Raw genomic sequence first — 25834 nt, forward strand, 5'->3', positions numbered from 1 at the left:
GCTCAGACTAGTTAGAAGTCCTGGGCCCCTAGGACATGTGGCATGTAATATGTGTGCACGGAAAATACTTGTTGTGAGAACATGAATGCAAAAATGGGTAAAGAGTGATAGGTATAGAAGTAGGCATATTAGACAATCCTGGAGGGTAAAGGATCTTGGAAATTATACTCTAGGAACACTTGGAGGTTTTCAGGTGGGTTTTGCATTTCAGAACACTTTGGTGGTGGATATGTGGGACATGCATTTCAGGGAGAATAAAATAATTATTATTTTGGTGAGAGATAAGAGAGGACTCTGGCAGTGGAAGTCGGAATGCATAGAAAGGTCCTGATTCAAAAGAGATTTAGACCAGGAAATCTTGAGGGATTTAGTGATTTATTAGATGATACGATTGAGAACAAGAGAGAAGTATGCATGCCTCTCAGTTTCTAGATTTAGTGACCAACCACTTGGGAATTGCTTAGTCTGCTCCTTCTATCACATCATAAACTTCATGGACCCTAAGCCTACTCAGGCTGAATAGCAGCCTCACCTTTGTCCTTCCCATCTCACCATCTCATCATTGTTATGTCCTGGATGTATCTCCCTTTGTATTCATAACTCCAGGATTGTCTAATGTGCAAAATGTAGACACATGTTCATCATCACCTCTTAAAAGGTATTTTCAAAAACTATTATGCAGTTAAGATGTACAAGGCACCATTTATTCCACTAGTTGTGGGAAGTATAAAAGATAAACTCGATATATCTCCTGCCTCCTGGGTCACTCTACTTAGGAAACAGCCTCATACATAAATCACTATATTCACGTGTCATACATTTTATTATAAAATCTTGAACAACAGGCTCTTGGGGGGGATGGAGAAAGATTTTAATGTGTTGTGTGAACAGAATGGAGGACTACATCACATAGGGGCAGTAATCTACAATTCTGTACTCTAAAGCATACTGTAAAGTAGCAGAATTAGACAAAGAACCAATTCTATGGGTAGACAGTCCATTGAGCGATGTGCTAGACCCACAAGTCACACGTGTTCACCAGCCTCATGGTTTTTGAGCCACAGCTTGTATTTGGATGGACAGTACAGAGCCCTGAGCCTACGCAGGTTCTAGGCATCCCTGATGGGCATACGGATTCTAAAATGGGAGAGTAATTGGGACTGAACTCTCAGAGATCAGCCATGGGATTTGAATTCCCACAATGGGCAGGATTAGGAGATGCAATTTTTGGAGACCTTATGAAACATGTAAAATGTTATAAAAAGAAAATGTCTTAAAGGATGTGAAGAAAAGGATTGTTAAACAGGATGGAGAAAAGGAGCTAGAAAGATGAAAATAACCACAGCCTTGACTCAGAATACTTTGGCTTGAGGCAGGCTCCCTGAGCAACCTGATACCAAAAGCTGTCAACCTGAGACTTCTGTATGGAGACTCATGGAGTAAAATTACCACTGGATGTGAAATGACAAAATGTTGGAATTGATGAAATTATATATGGCAATGGAAATAGAGCCTTATATGGCTCAACATGCATGAAATGTATTTGATTTTCCCAGTGAATTATGGGCCTTGGGACAAAAAAAAAGAGTTAAGAAGAGGAAAGTTAGAAGGATGCTAAACTGAGTTACTTCTAGGTACCACCTGGGCTCTGGGGCTGGCATGTTACATAAAGCCCTCTCCTGACACTCATGAATTGTGTCACTGTCACCATTTTACACATTAAGAAATGGAATCATAGAGTTAAAAAAAAAACTGGATCAAGATAACACTGCTAGCTACTCAAGACTGGCCAACACACAACTATGTTTGTTTCAGTATGTCATCCTCCACTCTGGGTGAGGGGGAAAGTAAAACTTGTTTTGTCCCCTGTGAAAAAGAATATACAGTTAGTTAATTTTTGAGGGACAAGACACAGAAATGTATTAGCCTCATTTAATGTTCTTGTTAAGGGTTTAGAAAGAATAAGAATCTAAACTAACATTTGACAGTATTCAAGGGCTCAGCACTGCCTCAGAGAACGGAACCCCCAGCATTATGTAGAATGAAATACACAAGCCTGGTAAGAAGTGACATTTAGCAGATATTTATATACTTTATGAAGGACGGTTATGTGGAAACCTGCTGCAGGTCGCATTCAGAATTTCTGCTCCTGTATTGTTACAAGGTTTTACTGTCAATAAGATTCAGATAATTTACCTTAAAAGGTGACATAATGACTCAGACACAATAAACAATGTGCCTCAAACAGGTGATTTGGCTTCACCAAAATCATTACAAGAGTTTTTGAATCACTTGGTTTACTTTTTGCCTCTAATTTTATATCTTATACATGTAAAATATAAGATTCTGGACCCCTTAAAATATTTTTAAGCATTTTGTACAGCAGACTTCTATTTCGTGGCTGAAGCAACATATGTAGTAAGAAGTGACATTACACACAGGTCTTTTAATTTGTGTTAAAAAAAATAAAGTACATCCCAATGTAATGTGCCAGGCAAAATAAGAAGTTACAAACCTGATTTTGACATTATTCTGGGAAAATGACCTTTCCCTCTAACTAAATCCTTCCTTTCATCATGAAAATTTTATTTTAACTATCTTGGATAGTTTCTGTTTATAAATACATTTTTAAATATTTCAAATATTACCTTTTCCCCTGTAATATATTAACAATAACTTATGAGTCAGAGTCTTAATTATGCACTATGATATTGTATTAATTGCAAAAAAAAAGCTGGCTATTAAGAGCAGTGTGCCCCAGCAAAAAATGTCCCCAGGTGCTGTGTGTGTTGCATTGTATCTACTCTTTATAGTTTATGCTTCGTTTCTCCCCACCTTTACCTTACCAGTTGTGGCTTCTTACTGAGCCCTCATCAATATGTCTGAATTCTCAGCGTCTGGTTTAGACCAAGAAAGGAGATAATAAGGGTGCCGCAGAAGTTTAAAATACGATGTTCAGAGAGAGGGATTATCCTTTGAGTGACATGAGTGAGGGTTAGTGCCTGGACTTTCTGACCTTTGTTTTCACTGGTTTGGAATCTTCATTTCCAGCAGTGTCACTTTATACCTAAACGTTTTGAAATTTACTTATTGAACTATACTTATACTTCTTACAGTTCTATAAACCAGTGAATTACATATATTTTAGAATTATGGAAAGCATGAATTTTTAAAAACTGATTCACCTGTAGCTACTTCTTGCCTCTGTTCTTCAGAAATAATATGCTTATGCCCTTTCTCTGTCCTATAACTTTCTTCTGCTATAAAAAAGATACTCTTGTATTTAATAATTATTAACGGCCTACAGCCCATATTGTTTTCTTATTAAATAGATAGGTCAGAGGTGCTACATCTTATCTTTCTTTCTCTCTTTTTTTTAAAATTTATTTATGTATTTTTATTTTTGGCTGCGCTGGGTCTTCGTTGCTGCGTGTGGACTTTTCTCTAGCTGCAGGAGTGGGGGCTACTCTTCCTTGTGGTGCACGGGCTTCTCATTGTGGTGGCTTCTCCTGTTGCGGAGCACGGGCTCTAGAGTGCAGGCTCAGTAGTTGTGGCACACGGGCTCAGTAGCTGTGGCTCGCGGGCTCTAGAGTGCAGACTCAGCAGTTCTGGCACACAGGCTTAGTTGCTCCGTGGCATGTGGGATCTTCCCAGACCAGGGCTCCAACCCGTGTCCCCTGCATTGGCAGGCGGATTCTTAACCACTGCGCCATGAGGGAAGCCCTTACTTTTCTTTCTTGATCTGGGGCTTAGAAAGTAAGTCCTTATATATTTCTTCTCCATATTGTAACTAATAAGGGAAATAGAGTCCTTTCCCTTGCCCACTAATATTTTGTTTAACTGTTCTGTTTTTTCCTCATATTAAAGGCTTATGAAATAGAATCGGTGCTAAGAAACCAACTCAGGTGCATGTGAAAGTCTCTGACCCCTGTGCTCATTCACTGCTCACAGCAGCCCCCCTCACTTTACAAATAAGGAAACTGAGGCATGTAGGGGTGCTAATGACTTTAGTTAGTAGCACAGCTGAACTTAAACCCAGGTAGTCTGGCTCCAAAGTTCTTATCTTAGAAAAATGATCTTCAATTCAGATAAAAAGCACCAAGCCAACAATGGGTGCTTAGGGTTATCTGAGTAGACTCAAAATTAGGTTTCTGTGTGTAAGTAAACCAAAGAAGAGGAAACATAGTTACTTTTTATTTTTAAAATGTCAACTTATTAAGTGTTAATACTTAATATGGAGTAAACATTCGTAACACTTGGGGCAAGATTTAGAGAAATACAAGCACTTTTGCTACAACTTGGCACTTTCCCTGCCTAATGACAAACAACTATGAACAAACACAGTGTAATCCAACTTGATCTATGCAGGGTGTAGGCTGTCAATATTTATTAAGCATAAGAATATCTTCTTATAGCAGAAGAAAGTTACAGGATAGAGAAAGGGCTCTACTTTTCAAGAACAGAGGCAAGAATTAGCTAAAGAGTGATCAGAATTTAAAAAGAAAACAAAAACAAAATTCATACTATCCACATTTCTAAAATATCACTAACTCATTGGTTATAAGCACCAGGTAGAACCTCATCCTGAGATCTTTTTCTCTTAGCATCAGATCAACTTGTTGCAGACCCAAAGTTCTAACTTTGCAATGAGGATCCACAGCAGTTTTGACATTGAATATGCTTGTCTGTACTTTCAGCTCTCTGTTTCCTTGCTTGCTTGTTTGTTTGTTTCTCTGGTAAAACCTAACTTGAGTCACCTGCTTACTAACTCTGGCTAATTTGCAATTTGGCTAATGACTAACTTGCAATTCTAACTTCCAACTTCTTTTGAAAGCATACAGGAGTAGTAATAATAATATTAAATTACAGAAAAACCACTGCTATACTTTGTTGACATCCGCTGCCTATGACTATGAATGAAAGCTCCACTGGGTACAGATGTATATCATGTTCATTGCTGTCTGTCCAGCACACACAGTGCAGTATTGAGCACGTACCAGGTGCTCAGTAAGCACTTCTTGAGTGAATGAATGAATGAATGAATGGTTTCCATTCAGATGTTTCTCAGCTGGATCCCTTTTGTCTCCCCTCACTTGATAATTGAAAGGAGACTATGACTGATTTAAAGAATAAACTTTGTAGACATCCTGCTGTTTAATAACTTCATTTTGTAAAATCACCTAATATAATAACTGGTTTATATTAGGTTATTATTGGCTTAATAATCTTAATAATCTATGAATAACTACCCCAAAAGGCTGATAGGAAGAGGATATTGATAACTAGCCCATGACCCCATGACAAATAAGAAGGATGAATAAGAGTTTATTAGGGAAATTAAATCAAAAAAGAACATTCCAGACTGAGCTTGGCTGTGTCCAAGGCTGGCCGAGCTGAAGACTATATAACCTTATCTTCAGTAGCAACACATCTCCACAACTCGGAAAACTGGCCACGGACCAGTTCATAACTTAAGGTCATGTGCAAGGAATGTGGAAAATTGAGGGGTGCAGAGTAATGATGCAAGTATCCTAACACAAATCTTTTAAATTAACATTTGCTATTAGTTGGATGTTAGATATTAAAAAATGTTAACAATTAAACTGGAATCTCTGCTTCTTCAATAGGCTTAAAGTATTAACAAGATGTGGAATGGATTGAAGAGGGAACAGTAATTGTACTCCTAATATTAGCAAAGCAGGAAAGAAATCTCCTCTTGTACACATCATTTTTAAAACCTTCTAAGAGAAAACCAAACCCAGGTCCCTCTTTCATAGTAGTTACACTGAAAAGTGCAGAAACTGAAATGTTTCCTTTAAAAATTATTATTGAGGGCTCCCCTGGTGGCACAGTGGTTGAGAGTCTGCCTGCTGTTGCAGGGGACGTGGGTTCGTGCCCCAGTCCGGGAAGATCCCACATGCCACAGAGCGGCTGGGCCCATGAACCATGGCCGCTGAGCCTGTGCATCCGGAGCCTGTGCTCCACAACGGGAGAGGCCACAGCAGTGAGAGGCCTGCATACCGCAAAAAAATAAAGAATAAATATAATAAAAATGATTATTGAATTTTAAAAAAATTTATCAAAATAAATGTGATTAAGCATATTTGCTGAAGTACAAATCAAGCCATGCTTTTCATTTAGAACAATGAGAAAATTCAAATAACAAAAGAGCACAATTTCAACTCTTCTACCAGTTCATATACTTTTATGCTATAGCCGTGATTTGTATTACTCTTTCAATGTCATGCAAAAGGTTTAAAGAAAAAAATATAGAGTATTTACACAGTTCATTATCGTCTTTCCTCCCTTACTTTTTCTTTTCTTTTCTTTCAGTTCCACCTTTTATCCAACCTTTTGAGTTTCCAAGATTCTCCATTGGACAGCGGGTCTTCATCCCGTGTGTTGTGGTCTCAGGGGACCTACCCATCACCATCACCTGGCAGAAGGATGGCCGGCCAATCCCAGCAAGCCTTGGGGTGACCATTGACAACATTGACTTCACGAGCTCCTTAAGGATTTCCAACCTCTCCCTGATGCACAATGGGAATTACACCTGCATAGCCCGCAATGAGGCAGCAGCTGTGGAGCACCAAAGCCAACTAATTGTGAGAGGTGAGGAGACACTTAGGATGCATGGCACCTATGCAGTCAGATTCAACAGCACTCACCAATGGTGTTTCCTTGAAATGTTATGAAAATAACCAGAATTCATAAGAATTCCCTGTCTTCCCATTCAAACACACACACACACACACACACACACACACACAGCTATAGAAGCCAATTATGAACTCCCCTAAACTCCAAGCCAAGGTGTATTTACCTAAAATGTGAAGTTTCAGAAAATCAGCAGAGAAGAAATGTGTGAATGAGATGTGGGGACCTTGGGATTTAATTTGTGAAATAAGGCTTCCCTACATTAACCCAGTGACTTGTGAGGCCCAAAATCCATGAGCTCATGCTGTGTTGTATTTATTTTATATAGCACTTTTTATATTATCATTTAGATTGATGGCTTTTAAAAATAATATTTGCCAAAGCCATATATCACAGTTTTTCTAAAGTCAAAAAATAGTAGCTTTTTATATTTTTATATTTTAGTTTTAGAAATATGGTTTTCTTTGTTCCTCCCTTCTGTTGAGCATTAAATGTCTATTTTGGAAAGGTATTGAATCATTTACTAAATTAAGCAAAGTGTGACAATATTTATGGAAAAAATTAAAATAAGATGGTTTAACTTGTAGAAAACTTTGCCAGGGCTCTCAATGCACCTAAAATGTAAGCAACAGTCTTATTTCAAATCTCTTTGCAAGTCAACAAATTCCCATCAACGTTCACACTTGTCATCTTCAAAATGAGAAGCTAGTGTTCTCCAGTGTCTGTTGAGCGTGGATGTTCTGTGATTTTATGGTTCTCCTAGAGTTGTATGTGTTCATCTACCGGTAGAATATTCATCCACATTGCAAAAGTAACTGTGTGAAATTAAAGATTTATATTAATGTTGATTGTTTGCATTTTAAAGTCCTCGAACACAGGACTCTCACTGTAATTTTCAGGAGGGGATGATTTCCATTACCTGCAGGACAGTCAATAGATGTAAGCAGACTCTTTCTTGAGCAATAGGTTCCCATGTCCTTCCTCAGTCCTTACACCTTGTCCACATGACCCCTCTCCTTCCTTTCTTGTTGAAGAGTAATGCTCATTCTGTCTACTGGCCAACAAAATAAAGTGGAGCATACTTAGACTTCATATGAAGGCACCAACTTTGTATCTGTGAAAAAGCTTTTCCCTGAGTGAGTAAGAAAATCTACCTTCAGTTAGATACAAAACAAAGGTACAAATGGCCTTATGCTAATAAAATTGGGATACATGAAATTGTTTTCCCATTTTTGAAGATGGATAAAAATGGGAGCCAATCTAGTACTGCTTCCCAAGTGTTTTCTTATAAGGAGAACTGACTCTTACTATCATTTGTGAAGGGCAAAGCAGTGAGTACATTAGCCTGTCTCCGATATAATCTGTTCTGAAGGATTCAGGTCAGAGAACAGAACTGCTACATAAAAATGTACATGAGTGTTCTGTGAATCACTTGCCTTCGCAGGAAAGGCAACTAGACTTTTTTGACCAAGGCAAAGGTCAGATGACCTGGATTTGAGCCTAGCCAATCAGGATAATGTAGTGGATCACGATCTGATTAGTATCTCCATGTGGTTGTTTTTTAAATATGTTAAATAAGGTTCTGTGAAATTAACATTAAGTCACTAGTTAGGTGATATAGCCCCAAGAAAGGAAATGTGCTTCACAAGCAGGTCAGTAGCTGGAGAAATAGTAAAGGACAAGATAATGTGAGGGAGCAGTGGTTCTCAATCCGGGCTTCACCATAAAATGTCCTGGGAGATTTAAGAAAACATTGATGACCATTTTCTGGTCCAAACTAAGCCCAACTAAATCATTATCTCTGGGAGTAGATCCATCTCCCAGATCTCTGGGGCATTATCCTTTTTTTTTTTTTTTTTTTTTCAATTCAAAATCACCTGTTAGTGGTTTTTGAATTTTTTCACACATTAAAATTATGTGGGGAGCTTTAAAAAATTCCTGATGTCCAGGTTGAAGTCCAATTAAATAACCATCATTGGAGGTGGGACCCAGGCACCAGGAATTTGTAAAATCCCTGAGTTGATTCTAATATGTAGCCAAGTTTAAGTCCAAGCACCCTGGGTAATTTGAATATGCAGCTATTTTAGAAGTCTGGAGGTTTTTTTCTAAATGCAAAGAGGGGCCATTGGTGACTTTAACTAGGCTAGTGGCCTGATTTGTGTTTTTAATCATCACACTAGCAGCTGTGGAAAGAATGGATTCGTCCAGAAAGCAAGTAGGTAAGAAGCTATTTCAGAAGTCGAGGCAAGATAAAAAGTGCCTTGAGTGAAGGTGGTCACAGTCAAGGTAATGAGAAGCAGACAAATTTGCAATATGTTTTGGAGACGAATCAAACAAAGCATGTATATAAAGTGAGTGTTGCAAAGAGAGAGAAAGAGGAATTGTTAATTGAGGTACATATTTTGCCTAATAAGGTAAATGAAAGTGTCTTCTACAGAAGTGGAGAAGATACAAGGAATAGCAGTTGTCACAAGGGAAACAATGATGTGGGAGAAACAAGAAAGTCTAGACTCAAGGCATTCCAAAATTTAAGGTCCCAGAATAAGAGGAGGAATCAGCAAAGGAGACAGGAAGAAGGAGCAGCCAGTGAAATAGGAGGAAATCCAGTGGACTGTGGGAACCTGAAAGCAAAATAGGAAATAATCAAGAAAGATCGGTGATAAAATATATCAAATCCCACTGAAAGTAGAAAAAGAGGAGAACCAACAATTGCTCACTGGGTTTTAGGAAGGTGGATATTGTCTGTTACCTTGTAGAGTGGCGTGGCTGCAGTGAATCCCTGATTAGTGGGCCTGAAAAAAGAAAGGGAGGTGAATGTGTGGGAACTCAGGAAAATACAACTATTTTTGTATTTTCAGGAATGTTGGTATGACAGGAGGCGAGGTGGACATGGGACAAGGGAAGCTTACATACTGATGGGAATGAGCCAATAGAGAGGAAAAAAGTATGTGGCAGGATAAAGAGATAATTACAGGATCCAAGTCCTTGACTTAGTTAATTGGGTTCTTTGAACCAGTGGAATATGTCCAAACTAGTGTAATAATAGCCTTGGTGGGGCTCCAGAAAGTAGAACCAACAGAAATGCTTGGAAATTTCAGTGAGACAGATTTTGAGTCAAGTAACTTAAAAGATAAATTTAAAATTCATCAAATGAGATCATCAGAGAGTAACATGCGGTGGATTTATCCTCCTACCATCAACAATTATAAAACTGGACACAACTTTATAAAGTATCCATTTTCCAAACATAAAACAGGCAGTACAGGGCTGTGGTCCTAGAGAGGAGAGAAATATATGAGTTAAGCCCCAAATTCACCCCATATTTTTTCTTGGTGCACTTTCCAAACCATGATAGATGGATGCAGGACCCAAATAGATAATGTTGATTTTTATGGTGATGAAAAACAAAGATAGACACTTAGAACTATTGAGGTGCTGGATATTTCAGGGCAGAGTACTAGAGAGTGGGGAGTTGTTCAAAGAAAGATTTCTAAAAATCTGTATAGGGCTCCCTTTGAGTCTTTAGCTTAATACTACACTTCACATGCATAGGGCGAGACCCTATGAAATCTAGCAGAGAACCACTTCCAGGAGTATGTGAGATGAATAAAGATTCCAGCAGTCACACAGTCCTGAGAAACGTTGGAGTTCTGATTAGCCAGAGTGGAGAACACACAGGGAATTCAGTTAAAATCTCAGAAGAGGCCACACACTAAGAGAGGCCTAATCTAGCCCTGGGATAAGGGCTACTCTAGACCAGCCCTAATAGAAAGCCTACAGGTAGCCTTGACAGGATTAAATTTCTTCACTGGTAAATCGACTGTTTGCAAGAATAACATTCAGTGTTCTTAAAAGGAAGACAACAAAATCCAGACTCTCAATGTCATAGCATATCTGCAATGCCTTGCACATAATTACTGGCTATGAGAAGAAATAGGAAAATGTGAGCCATAAATAAAAGGAAAAAAAAGAAAAGAAAAGAAACAGCCTAATGGGCATACAGATGTTAGAATTGGCAGGCAAGGTTTTAAAGTAGCTATAATAAGCATTTTCAAAAATTCAAATGAAAAGATGTGTGCAATGAGTGAATACGTAGGGAATGCAAGAAGAGAAGTATAAAACATTTTTTAAAAAGAACCAAAGGGAAATTCTAGATCTGAAAAACACAATATCTGAAATGAGAAATTAACTGGATATATCAAGTGGGATCTTGGATACTGCAGAACAAAGGATAACTGAACTTGAAAAGAGGGCACAAGAAAAAGATCCAAATTCTTTAGAGAGATAAAAGACTTAAAATGGCAAACAATGCCTCAGTGAGCTTGGAGTAATGTCGAAGAGTCCAATATAAATATAGTTAGAGCCTCAGAAAGAAGGACAGGAAAAGCATAGATCTGAATAGTAATGACTTGAAAATTTTCAAATGTGGTGAAAAATATAAATCTGGTCAAAACGATTAATGAAGCTCAAGTAAAATAAGCACAAAGAAAAACCATGCCATAGCACATCATAAGGTGTAGATTTTACAGATTTTTGCATAATCTATCAAACTGTACATTTAAAACCTGTGAATATTACTGTATATAAATTGCACCTCAATTTTTAAAAAATTTAAATGTAAATTTTCTAATATTCAAAATTCTTCAAAAATGAAATAATTTCCTTCACAAAATATTAACTTTCCTGACAATGGAGGAGACATCATTTATCAAAACCCGAATGATATTTTGAAAGGCACTGTATGAAATAGGTGTCACAGGTTAGTGGCTGGCCTCAATAAAAAGTAGTTTCCCTTCTGGCATTAATACTCAGTGATTTAAAGCTAAAGGCTCTTATTTGCACTCCTTCCTCATGGGCTGTATCATATTTTATAACACATATGGAAAATATTCTAACTTCAACATGACTTTTAGTAAATATATCTCTTTGTTAATTCTATTTAATAGAATATATAAGGCACATAAGGTACACAACTTTCCTTAGCCCATGCTACAGTGGAGATGGGTTTATGATTCATTGAATTAAAATTTAAACCTGGGCCACTTCTTGAGCTCATGTTGCATAGATACCATAATAGATCATCATGCTGATTTCAGAAAATAATCACCTTTAAATAAACCTTAATAAAGTCAAGGCAGCTTTCTCTGGGCCTACTCTTCTTTTAATTACAGTTGGAATGGCAACGGCTAAAATGAATTAATTAGATAAGGGTTACAAGATAACCTTAACTCTCTAATGAAGCTTTCTCTATTTTAAAGTCCTTGTCTGTAGCAATCATTATTTTGCTTGCTTTTTTCAAAAACTTAACAGTCCCATGAGTTCAGTATTTTCTTGTGTCTTACTTGTCTGCAAAAGAAAACAAAAAAATCACTAAGCTTTATGTCTTCCAAATATCAATGGATAGATATAAACTTTTACACCCACTCCCAAATGACTGCATTTGCTCTGTCCTTCATTGCTTTATCTTCCCCTTATTGCATCATGAAGCAACAAAGGACTTAGCACATACTCCTAACCACCAGGCCTTGGGGTAGTCACTGGGATGATGAAAGCTCATTTCCTCCCATTGAGAACTCCTGATCCAGCGGGAATGAGGCAGATTCCAGAAGGGAGGGAGAAATCCTGAAGGATTAGAAAATATAGCAAGTAGTTAAGAGGAGAGGAAGGAAGACATCATGTTCCTGGAAGAAGGTCTGTTACTTTCAATGGCAGGAGGGCTTGACAGGGCAGATACATCTGTGTCTGGGGGAATGGTGTGCAAAATGGCAAAATGAAGGGTGAGACTTGAGAGCTAAGTCTGGTCCACATCTTGAAGGCTTTCTGTTCTATGGAAGAGGTCTGGAGGCCATGGAAATTTATGCAGAGATTTAAAGCAGAAAAATCATATGGTTCATGGCAGGACGAGTCACACATTGGAATAAAATGAGTCTAGGTAGGACGCCTGAAGGGGAGGTCTTTGTAGTCCTCATGAGAAGTGATGATGTCTGGAGCTAAGGTGGTCATAGGATGGGCAAAACAGAAGATACTTTGCAGTATTTAATGGCCAGTTGTGTGAGGGAAATGTGTGAGGGCAATATTTGAGAAGCCTTGAGGACAGACGTGCAAGAATTCCAGGCAAGGACTGTGCTGGGTGTCGGGTTGGGGAGTCGCCAACTCATCTGTTTCCCTTCTGCCCTTAGTACACAGTGATTGGAGCAGGACACTTTCTCCCTGGATGACTAATGCCTGCCGTGGGTGACAGCCTCTCTTTTTGTATAGCTAGAGATCAGGCAGCTGCTCTCAGAATTTCAAATTTTAGTTTGAATGGTCAAGAGGTGGAATTTTATCACCACTTCAGCTAGATCACATTCTGGATAAGCTAAATAGATCTTTTTTGGTAAAATGAGGAATCTTATTTATTATTGCCATTTGGAATGAAAAGTGTTCCATACTGCACACTGTAGACTCACTAACTTTGGAACATAATCCGTCCTTTGATTCATGAAAAATATGCAAAGATATAGTTGGAGAAACAAAACCCACATAAAAATAGCAAGCCATGTTAGAGAATAATTATATGGGTTTTTATTTAAATTTTTAACTCAAATTAGAGAATGTTTTCCTCTTAGGGGCTTTAACGTTTTCGGCCTGAGATGTAGCTTGGGAAAAGTAGAAATAGAATAAGAGACCTTGAAGTTGCCTTGTCTCCGTGAGGGTGGTTGGACAGTCTCCAAGTGACAGACTGCTAATGACAAGAGCAAATCGACTTCTGATAAGGGAGAGGTCAGTGCCGTTTGATAGACTTCATGGAAGGAGTGAGCACCATCAGCCTTGGTGTATAAGTAAGGTTTAGAAAGAAAATAAAAAATATAGCAACAGAGCTTCCCTGGTGGTGCAGTGGTTGAGAATCCGTCTGCCAGTGTAGGGGACACGGGTTCAATCCCTGTTCTGAGAAGATCCCACATGCCACAGAGCAACAAAACCTGTGCGCCACAACTACTGAGCCTGTGCTCTAGAGCCCATGAGCCACAACTACTGAGCCCACGCACCTAGAGCCCATGCTCCACAGCAAGAGAAGCCACCGCAATGAGAAGCCTGCAGGAAGCAACGAAGACCCAACAAAGCCAAAAGGAAATAAATTAATTAAAAAAAAATACAGCAACACTGGAACTTTCAGTAAGTAAACCAAGGTCCACATTTTTGCTTGTTCATTTTCTATATGACTTTGGAAACATGATTGAGTTTCTCTGAGTCTTAGTTTCCTCATCTGTAAAATGGAAATAATGAGACTTACCTCTTGGAATTGCTGGGAGAATTGAATCAGGTAACAATTGCTATGTCCTCAGCACCCAGATAGTAGCAGGGCTCTCCAGTTTCTCTTCATTTACTGAATGAGTAGAAGGAGGCCAGAGGCATATTCAGACACATTTTCTGAGGTCAGTGAGGGATAAAAGCACCAGTTAAGACACAGAGGCTGTGCCATTATTTATTTATTTATTTATTTTTAACATCTTTATTGGAGTATAATTGCTTTACAATGGTGTGTTAGTTTCTGCTTCACAACAAAGTGAATCAGTTATACATATACGTATGTTCCCATATCTCTTCCCTCTTGCATCTCCCTCCCTCCCACCCTCCCTATCTCACCCCTCTAGGTGGTCACAAAGCACCAAGCTGATCTCCCTGTGCTATGTGGCTGCTTCCCACTAGCTATCTGTTTTACATCTGGTAGTGTGTATATGTCCATGCCACTCTCTCACTTCGTCCCAGCTTACCCTTCCCCCTCCCCATATCCTCAAGTCCATGCTCTAGTAGGTCTGTGTCTTTATTCCTGTTTTACCCCTAGGTTCTTCATGACATTTTTTTTCTTAGATTCCATATATATGTGTTAGCATACGGTATTTTGTTTTTCTCTTTCTGACTTACTTCACTCTGTATGACAGACTCCAGGTCCATCCACCTCACTGCAAATAACTCAATTTCGTTTCTTTTTATGGCCAAGTAATATTCCATTGTATATATGTGCCACATCTTGTTTATCCATTCATATGTTGATGGACACTTAGGTTGCTTCCATGTCCTGGCTATTGTAAACAGAGCTGCTATTGTGCCATTGTCATAGTTAGCCCGCCTGCTTGTTGCCTTGAACAAATACATGCTTGATGTGGGAAGTGATGGGGAACCTCAGAAGTCCTGGAACTGATTGCCTTTAGGGGTGGGAGACCAGTCTGGTAGCAGTCAGTGGGCTGTGTCTCTACAGATAAGGGAACCCAAGGAAGACCCCTTGGCCTGTCAACTGACTCCCCAGGCCCCATCCCTGCTTCCCTCTCCTCTCTTTTTCCTTCCATCCTTATCACAATTTGGACACCTATTAGCTGTGTGATGTTGAGTAAATTCCTTAAGCTATTTTTATCCCAATTTTCTTATTCCTAAAATGGGAGAATAGTTAATAGGGGTTTTCTGAGGGTTTAAAAAAAAAGAATGTATTTACCACAGCACCTGGCACATAATAAGCCAGCAGGTGGTAACTCCCTTTCCGGCTCTTCTTCTGTTTCTCCCTTCCTTCCGCTCACATCTGCATGACTTTGGTGCATGATTGAGGACACATTACATAGAAGAGGCTGGGGGTAATCCCAAGTACCAGGCAATTAATTAGAATGGTGGCCTAGGGAATACAGTCAAAAAGGTAATAGTGCAATATATTTTTGCAGAAACTGAAGGAGTTGGGGATAAATTGTGTGTGGAAGATAGACGTGATACCTGAGACGTTAAGGCTGAGGTATAGGATAAAAGGGTAGGATTGAACTGGAATTTGGGAACCCAGTTCTTAGTTATTCCTTACACCAGAGTCATATGACTTTGGGCCATTGTAAAGCTAAGCACATTTTAATAGTTTGGATCACTGGGAAGATTTATGAAGACTTAATTTAAAATAAATTAGCTGTTATCATAAGGGAAGTTAAAAGAAAAAACCCTTAGCACTTATGCATGTGCCTCATGACTTACACTGGCAGTGGATGGATGATCACCCTAACGTCACACTCAGTTGGGTGACCTTGGCAAAGATGAAACCATTTTGAGGGAAAGGATTGAACTTAGTGGCAAAACACGCCTGCACTTTGGTTCCTATTATTGGCTCAGCGCCACTGCGAGGAAAGCTACCAACACTGTGATTTCCTATCTGCGATTCCAAAGGTCAGTTTTCTTATACTTCTTTATATCTTATGACAGGTCTGTTGTTTCTGGCTTTTAATGATGAGCTGGCACATAGTGAAACAAACACATTATCTAAAAAACCCTTACTTGACCTTTATTTGGCAGGAAAAAGAAAACTTATACAAGGCTACTTTCTAGTTGCTGTTTGTGGACCCAATTTATGATACTATATTCATGCTATCATTTTGCTTCATTCATCCATTCATTTTTCCAACAAATACTTGTTAAGCACCTATTTTATAATAGATGCTGTGAGTGCTGGGGGTACAATGGTGATCAACACACAGAGAGCAAGTCCCTGCCCCATAAAACTTAGTAACAACCTAAATGGGGAAAGAATTTGAAAAACGGTAGATACATATGTATATGTATAACTGAATCACTTTGCTGTACACATGAAACTAACACAACAGTGTTAATCAACTATACTCCAATATAAAGTAAAAAGTTAAAAAAAAACCTTACATTTCAGTGCAGGAGAGAGGCAATGAACACACAGATGATGTCAGGTGTCTACCTGTGGTATGAAAAGTAAAGCTTGATAGGAGGATTGATAGTGATAAGGGAATGGAATTTTCAGATGCACAGGGTAAGCCTTTCTGAAGAGATTTTTGAAAAGAGACTTGACCAAAGTGAGGGGGTGAGTCACAGGTCTCTCTGTAGGAAGCGAGTTACAGGCAGAGAGACAAACAGGTACAAAGACCCTGAGTCAGGAGTGGGTTTTGTGGGTTCAAAGTACAGCAAGAGACCAGTGTGCTCACTGTTTAGTCGGAGAGAAGCAGGGGGGTGGGCAGGTTATCTATTCTGGGCATGACAGGAAGCCACTGGAGTTTAGTTTCCAGTGTCATAAATTAACTCTTACCTAGACTTTGATCAATTACTATCTTGACTAAATGCCATACAGCAGAGAATGGCAATATTTATTTACACAGGACCCCCGTCCTCCCCTGCCACCACCAAGTAGCTTCGGTTTACCTTCAATAAAACTGAATCCCTGTCCCTGTTGACAGATAGTGAAACCTACATACATTCTTTGGAAATATATAGCTACTTAGAGGCCATGAGTTCCAAACATAAAACACTGGACTGCACCTAACACTGAAAAATTCCTGTCCTATTATATACCTGTCCTATTCCTCCCTAAAAACAGCAAAAATAATTCTTCCCTTTAATAAACAGACCAAAGCCAAAAATCACGTATCTTAAACAACCCTCATCTTAAGCATCATGAAGTAGGCAACTCTCTCAAAGGAATCCTTTTGAGACTTCGGATACTGTCAGGCTACATGGGTCCCATGACAGGATTTGGGTATTTTAGAACATATACATCTCACGTGACTCTTTTTAGGGGGACAGGAGTATTGCATGTGAACGCAATTATGATTCATAGAAATGTATGGCAACAGTGGCCTGCATTGCCTTTTGGGGATGCAACATAATTATTTGGTTGAACCCATCCCTTCTATCTCTTTAATCACCCTCATCCCCACTGGAAAAGCCTCCTTATTGGAAAACCAACTATGTTGGTGGATATGTTCACCACAAATAAAGTGTTCTGCAAATAAAAGGAAACCAAAATATAGTTTTAAAAAAAAAAGGGAAACCAGCAACTTTGAGGAATTATACCCAAGACAATACAGAGTCTTCAGTCTTTAGGTCCTATCATAAGTTTTGGCCAAAATCATGACAGTGCCAACAGCTCTGAATCCTTCCAACTCCAGTTCTGTATCTCGCTGGCCAAAATCGTCCTGCAGTGCTCTCTGCTTTCTTCTGTTAGATGGTGCTTCTAGACCCATCCTCCTCAAAGACCTTGTGCATTGGGGTCACTCTGATCTGAGTTATTAACTGAGCCATGCTACTTTGGATAAGGTCTGTTTCCTAGTCTTTAAAACTGGAACAATAATATCCACTTATTGATTTGTCCATTCAACATATATTTTCAGAATACTTTCTGTGTTCCAGCACTGTGTTATGTGCTGGGGTGCGATGGTCTGCAGGAAAGGCATGGTTCTTGTTCTCCCAGGTGTGCAGCCAGATGTGGGAGATGGGTATTTAAACCAGCAACACCAAACGTGTGGTAAAGGCTATGACATGATGACGCAGGGTTCTGTGGAGGCACTCAGCCTTGTCCACAGCAACAGAAAAGGTGTCCCAGACTAAGTGAAATTTGAGCTGAGATGTAAATACTACTAACTGATCATTTGTTAAACAAAGAAATACAGAAGCCTATGTGGAGACCCAGGGGGAGATGGAGAATAGATAGACTGGAGCAAAGCTTACAAGAGGAAATGTCAAGAGATGAAGCTGGAGTGCAAGGACCCAAGTTATAAAGAGCCTTCAAAATATCATAAGGGGGGGCTTCCCTGGTGGTGCAGTGGTTGAGAGTCCGCCTGCCGATGCAGGGGATGCGGGTTCGTGCCCCAGTCCGGGAGGATCCCACATGCTGCGGAGTGGCTGGGCCCGTGAGCCATGGCTGCTGAGCCTGCGTGTCTGGAGCCTGTGCTCTGCAACGGGAGAGGCCACAGCAGTGAGAGGCCCACGTACCGAAAAAGAAAGAAAGAAAGAAAGAAAGAAAGAAAGAAATATATATATATATATATATATATATTTATTTATTTATTTATTTATTTATTTATTTATTTATTTATATATCGTAAGTGTTTCAGTTGTGTCAAGAGACAATGTGAAGGCACTGATGATTTTAAGCAGGGAAGTCACATCCTGTGATTTCTCTCTTAGAAGGATCTTTCAGGTCACTGTGTGCAGAATGCATTCAAGTGGGCCAGTAGGTAGCAGGTAGACTAGTTCGGAAGCTGTTTCATAAATCCAGATAAGAGCCAGTTTTAGCCTTGTCTCAGGTTAAGTTCCGCTGAAAGCAGAGTGTGAGGTATAGGACTGGCTGTAGATCACTTATTTGAGATGTAATTCCTGGATCCCAGAGTGAAAGAATGAAGGGAAATGAGATTAGGAAAGGAGGGGGAAAGTCAGTAGAAGTTGCGTTAATGAGCTGGTTGCTGCTGTGGGCAACTGGGGCTCATTCCTTCTGGGAACCTTCCAAGGCGTCGCACAGAACAGTTGTTCTCAAAGGTCGTCTCTGGATCTGCAGCCTCAGCATCACCTGAGAGCTTATTAGAAAAGGCAGTGTCTTGGATCCTGCCTCAGACCTACTGGGTCCAAACTTTTAGGGACAGGGTCCAGCAACTTGGGCTTTAATCAGCTCTTCAGGTGATTCTGACACCCTCTGATGTTTGAGAAGCACAGACAACATAGAGCACACCTTAGAGTTGTCCAATAGGATTGGAGGATGGAGAGGCAGTACATTTATCCCGACTCCCATCCCTCACTGGTTGCACCCATGAAGGTGGATGTTTGTTACTTTAGAGAAGGCCCTGAGACAGCAAAGAGAGACTCATGTTCTCGGTGTGGTGCCCTGGCAAAATGCATGGAACTGTCCACCCTGCGGTGCTGAAACCAGATGGATGGAGGCACTTCACCACACACCCCGTCTACCCATCATGACTAGGACACGGCAATGAAGATGAAGAGAATTTGAGGATATGTGACACATTTGCAAGAAAGAATCATCAGTACCTGATACAAGGAGATTAAAGAGGGGCATAGAAAAGATAATTCTCAATTTTATGGGCCATTTCCTCAGTAATTGCCTTACACTTACAATATGTCAGTGGTTATTTTCCATGTAAACCTCTGTGATCGGTTTTTAAATAATATTGCTTTGGATTAGAACCAAATCGAGGGGAGGGATCATGGATCAATTATAATTAGACATTCTTCCAGAGGAAATGCAAGAGATTAGCTACCCTGCCCATTTGACAAGAGATTTCTTGCTCTTAGCAGAATTTGATCCAGATAGACAGAATGGACATGATTGCCTATTTACCTTCCACCCTGGACAGAATGATTCTGACATGATGTCTTAAACTTTGCAATCTCCCCTTGTGGTTGTTAGATTAATTTTACTAGAAAACTTTGCTCTATAAAATCTCCAGCATTTTTTTCCCTAGGAATAATTTTCTCACCATGAGACACACATCCCTTATCACTTTTAAAAAATATATTTACATTTTATAGACTACATTTGTCTCAGAATACCACCTAAATGAAATAAAATTGCTCACTATGAAAAGACCCATTGGCTGTGCAACTTATTTAATTAAATAATTTGCACGTTGGAAACTGTGTTTATTAATGATATGTTAAAGCTGGACACACCTGCATTTACTAAATTAACCAACACTCCTACAACCCTTCATACCTTCCAGGCACTTCTGACTTTTATAATCTTAATCATGTTATCCCCATACCAATGCTATAAAATGAGTTCCCGGTTTACAGATAAGGAAATCGAAGCTAAGAAACATTTGACAGCTTACACAAGATGACCCACCTAGAAGCAGCAAAGGTGGAGATCAAATCCAGGTGTTTAGCCTTTGGTTCTGTGCTCTCAGCCATCACTCTCTGTTGTTTCTTCCAGAAACATAGCAGTGAGTTCCATCTCTAGCTGCTTCTTGTCTTGATTTTATTCCCCCCTCCTTGGCTGTTTGATGGGCAAAGTGATGTTCACTATGGCTCATGCCATTTCAACGTGCTCCTAAGGTCCTAACTAATGTAGACTCTAAACTTCTCCCCAGTTCATTTCATGGGGTGGCGGGAATTCCTATATATCTCTAACACAGGACCACATTTTTGCCTCAAAATGAAGAATTCTGGAAATTGCAATGCAGAAAAGATTAGTCTTATCAGGAGTTGTGGAAAGTTGTGGGAAGAACTCCCACATTTGCTAAGTATCTGATATATGGTGGACATAATCTATGTCCTCTCACCTAGTCTCATGACAGTCTCATTGACAATCCATCCTGTAATTAGTCACTGATCTGCTGGAAAAGATTTCTGGATCCTAAGACCTTTAGATGCTACCTTTCCTAGAAGAATCTGTATCTTCTCTTTAAGACTTGAATACTCTTAAAATCACAATAACTTAACTCAAAACATTTATGTTCTCTTGGAAGGTATTTTTTAAGCAGAGTGCATGTGTATATTTTGGGTAGGGATAGTGTTTATTTCAGCATCTCACAAAACTCACCAAATAAGTAGTTACTTAATCTGTTTGGGTTTTTTTTTTTTTCAAATAGGTACTCTATAAAGCCTTCATGGAACCTCACTTCAACTGGTTTCCATAGTCTCTTTTTGGCTCAGAAGGGTACTGATGTCAGAAATAATGGTCTATGTGTCTTTATCAGATTTTCAGGAAATGTTCAATACCATGTTGTGTTCTTTACTGCCTTTAGGAAAAGACTATTAATTCTCCCTTCATCTCCTGTTAGAGGAAGAATAGATATTGGATGTTTTAAAAACATTTCATACCCAAGAATGGATCCCTGAAGATCTTCCATAACACAGATCAAACACAGAATGTCACATTCCCTTGGTTTAGTCAAACTGCCACACTCCAGAGTCCAGTGCAAAGCAACTTCCATCTGCATCAGATCATTGATATAATAAGAAAAATCACCTGCACTGAAATTGCTTCCTTAATTGGTCCCTAATTACAAATCATCTGCTTTATTTTCACATATATGTAAAGTATTCTTTGTACTTTCATGCTTGTTAAAATTCTTGGATTTCTTAAAACCACAGCTTTAATAATCTGCAGTCTTGTCTGAATAACTGGTGGCATTTCTCTCTTTTCAGTTCCTCCCAAGTTTGTGGTTCAGCCACGGGACCAAGACGGGATTTATGGCAAGCCTGTCATCCTCAATTGCTCAGCTGAGGGTTATCCTGTACCCACCATCGTGTGGAAATTCTCTAAAGGTATGAAGTTACTTGATTTGCTTGTTATCTACCAAATGTATGTTATATTCTAAAGGATGAGATGAGCATTTCTTGCAGAGATGTTTCTTACAAATATATACGTCCTGACCTCCACCAAGTGTATCCTTCCTTCACATACACCCCTAGTAACCCACCTAAGTGTTTTCATTTGGGCCATGAAATAAATGTTCTTGTATAACATGCCCTTGGAAAGACCGGGTAGGGGAGGCAGTTTATTCATGCAAGTTATTTCAGCACTGGGAAAGCTCTACCTTGACTATCTGGGAAAGCTCTACCTTGACTACATATGTTGGATGACCATGATCTGCCTGGGGACCCCTGCAAGCCCATACACATGGAAAAAAAAGTATAAACTGTCAGAATTACTCATTGTTGGAAAATTATTTCCCCAGTATTTAGATAAGTAAGGGTAAGTGTCTTTAGAAGGTTAAAATAAAACTACTGGTTGTTTTATTTACCTAGATACCATAGATATAAAAAACTACCTATCACCTCCTTGGTAGTCTCTTTTTAAAAGCAAAATTTCACCCTTAATCTTGCTTTCTCTTCAAAGGCAAAGCAACGTTTCCCAGTATTAAGGTAACACTGTAAACAGTACATAAATTAAAATGAGCAGTGTTGGAAGCCAATGAGGGAACCATTCTAGACATGGTAAAAATAATTTATTTCTATCTTATCACTTTCTCCAGGAAAGTTTCCTTATCTATGCTTACGAATGTGTTGGAAATTCTCTTTCCTTTCTCATTCACATAACTTCCTTCAGTAATTTATTAAACAGGTGAGGGCCAAATATATACTGATAGGATGAACAAACAACAAATACATAAATAAATCATGTTTTTTTTCCTAACAATCTTAAGACTTAAGGTATAGAGTGTGTTGCATTTTCTTATTGTGAAAGTAACAACAGTCAGAGAAAAACAAATGGCATACTTGCCACAGTTCCTTTTGGTGTATTTCCTTTAGGGAGGAGGAGCAGAGGGAGGAAAGAGAGGGATAGACACCATTTGGCTGGGGGGAGAATCGATTAAGTTTGTTTTAAATCCCTGAGATTAGTCCCCTGTAGCATGCCACATACATTGTCCATGTGAAAAGCACTTTATCCCCAAATAAAAGCCCGTTATTCAGAGTATCTGCCCGCGTGACTTTTTATTTGGGGCCATACTTGTAGCCCTATGTTGCATTACGTGGAAACAAATAGCATACATTTGATTTAATATACTTTATATCGATGTGCATGTAGTTTATATAGATGTTACAAACATTTTCCATGATGCTCACCTTCTTCAAAATTATTTCTAATGCTTGACATTGTGTGGATGTTCTTTCTTTCTCTTGGGTTGTTTTCCATTTCTCACTGTTACAAACACTGCAGAAGTGAACATCCTCGTGTGTTAGTTCAGTGTGCATCTGTGTGGTTGCTTTCTTTTTCTTTTTCTTTTCTTTTCTTTTTTTTTTTTTTTGAGGGACCTCCATACTGTTCTCCATAGTGGCTGTATCAATCTACATTCCCACCAACAGTGTAGGAGGGTTCCCTTTTCTCCACACCCTCTCCAGCATTTATCGTTTGTTGATTTTTTGATGATGGGCATTCTGACTGGTGTGAGGTGATACATCATTGTAGTTTTGATTTGCATTTCTCTAACAGTTAGTGATGTTGAACGTATTTTCATGTGTCTGTTGGCCATCTGTATGTCTTCTTTGGAGAAATGTCTATATAATCCCTAGAAGTGAAATACTGTGATCACACTGAAGGGTCTTGGTCTGCACTGGACCAGGACACACTGGAAAATATTAGGGCAATTTACACACTGACCAGTAGTATGAAGATGTGTGTGTCTTGCACCTTCGCCAACTAGATAGTATCCTTTTTTTCCTTACTCTTTACTATGTGATGGGTGAATTGTTTTAATTTACAAATTCCTGTTTTAATTTACAAATTTAGATTACTAATAATGTTGAAAATGTTTTAGCCTTTGTTTACAGACCATTTCCGTTTCCCATTTGGAGAATTTCTCATTCATGTTACTCTCACACGCATCTCCATGTCTCATTTATTTGAAAGAGTGTTTTTCATAGATTCAATAAAACTTTGTCTGTTATGGATGTTATAGACATCTTATTCCTTCCCATCACTGAAGTGCAAATTAAATTATAGAAGCCTTTTTACCTTTGAACTTGATATGCAACTTAAAATCATTAATGAAAAAATTAAAAATTGCAGCAAACAAATTTTTAAAAGTTAAAATCCCCCTTTAAAAACATCACTCAAAAATAACCAAAGATAAATACTGCAAACTTTTTTTTTAAGATTTTTTTTTTGATGTGGACCATTTTTAAAGTCTTCACTGAATTTTTTAGACTACTGTTTCTGTTTTATTTTTTTGGTTTTTTTTTTTTTTTTTTTTTTTTTTTTTTGGCCATGAGGCATGTGGGATCTTAGTTCCCTGATCAGGGATTGAACCTACACCCCCTGCATTGGAAGGTGAAGTCTTAACCATTGGACTGCCAGGGAAGTCCCGATACTGTAAACTTTCATCTAGCTTTTCAGACCTGTCTCCCTGGCAAATATATATATCTGTAGATATACATATAATTTTGTGTTTTTTAAAACACTGCGAGCATGTGAGTCTTCCTGATCTACAACCTTCTTTCTTCAGTTAATAATAGGCTATGAATGTCTTTCCACGGCAACAAATATGGGTGTTCACTGTGACTTTTTAATGTCTCTGTTGAGTTTCTATTCATACACCAATAAATACATCTAACTTCTCTTGCCTTTGTTAGGACTGAATTCAGTGACTTAATGCCACAAGGGTTTACTCCTTCTCATAAGAGGAGTCTGGGAGTAGATAGGGCAGGATTAGTTTTGCTCCCCTGAGTCATCAGGGACCCACACTGTTTACATCTGTCTCTCTTCTGTCACTCTTCAAAATCATCTCCTACTATCAATCAATGGCTACTAAAGTCCAGTGGCTACTTGCACATTTCCGTGGACGAGGAAGCCCACAGAGAGAAGGCTCTCACACCCACCTGAGTCAGTTCCCTCTAAGGACCTCTCCAGACTGTGTGATAAATCAATTCTGCTCATGTCTCACCGGCCAGGTCAGCCCTTGCCACAGGGCTACAAGTTGTGTTATAGCTACGCATACGGCCGTCATGACTACAACCCAGGTTATTTCACTAAGGGGGAGGATGGATGCTTGGCAACCAGGTGTGTCCAACACTACTGTTGGATGTTGTGTTTTTTCCCAGTTTTTCACTATCGTAAAAATGTCACAGTGACTTCTATCTCATTGATCTCTGTACACGTGTCCATTTTCTCTCTGGTGATAAACTTCTACAAGTAGAATTGTGGTTCAAAGAGTAAGCAATTTCTATAGATTTCAATACATATCGGCCACTTGTCATCACTTTTTTCATCTACCCTCCTTCCCACAGTTTATAGTAGTGCCTCTTTCTTATGATGAGAATAATGCCAGGTATTATGCTTGGTTTTTTAATATTTTTCAATAGAATAGGGGAAATGGTATATTATTATTTTAATCATGCAAGTAGCAAAGATGTTTCTTAAGAAAAATTTAGCCTTGCTTATGGAATATGTTTCCCATAATCAAATAGTCACTAAGAGCATAAGTGCAGTTCTTCTATGTCTCACACACACACACACACACACACACACACACACACACACACACACAGACTCAGGCTGTTTCTCCAAGAGATGCAATTTAATCCTGAAGCTTCAGAATTCCAGAGTAAATTGCAGTGGTTTAAGGGCAGCTATTGCAGAAATGAAGCAATCTTTCCTGAAAAATAATGTTATTACAGTTTTGACCTTGGGTCTGGATACACAAAGTCTAAGACATTCAATTCTGTCTCCTGATTTTTTTTTTTACATGAACAAACAAGGCTGCTTGTCAAAAAGATATTTGAAAAAAAAATCAGGGTTTAATACCATGGTGGACCTTACCTGTGCTCACAGAAATCGATAGCTAAGCAAATGTATGCCATTTATAGTGGAGGAAGTGGGTTTCAATTGCTGTCCTGGGGACCTGGACCATCCCCTTGTTAGCTGCTAAAGGGGAAAGAGGGGCTGCTGATGCAAGAAATAACTGATGCCCTGGCC

General features: G+C 39.0%; 1 protein-coding gene across 1 annotated transcript in view; it reads left to right on the forward strand.

The window, feature by feature from the left end:
* Window positions 1-25834, forward strand: part of DSCAM (DS cell adhesion molecule) — a 753140-nt gene that overhangs the window by 459551 nt on the left and 267755 nt on the right. The window contains exons 10-11 of the mRNA XM_060098767.1: window positions 6334-6612; window positions 21565-21684. Of these exons, the coding sequence (XP_059954750.1) occupies window positions 6334-6612; window positions 21565-21684 (399 nt within the window). The remainder of the gene's footprint in view (window positions 1-6333; window positions 6613-21564; window positions 21685-25834) is intronic.

The sequence above is a fragment of the Mesoplodon densirostris genome, chromosome 5 (genome assembly GCF_025265405.1).
Source record: "Mesoplodon densirostris isolate mMesDen1 chromosome 5, mMesDen1 primary haplotype, whole genome shotgun sequence".
Taxonomy (NCBI): domain Eukaryota; kingdom Metazoa; phylum Chordata; class Mammalia; order Artiodactyla; family Ziphiidae; genus Mesoplodon; species Mesoplodon densirostris.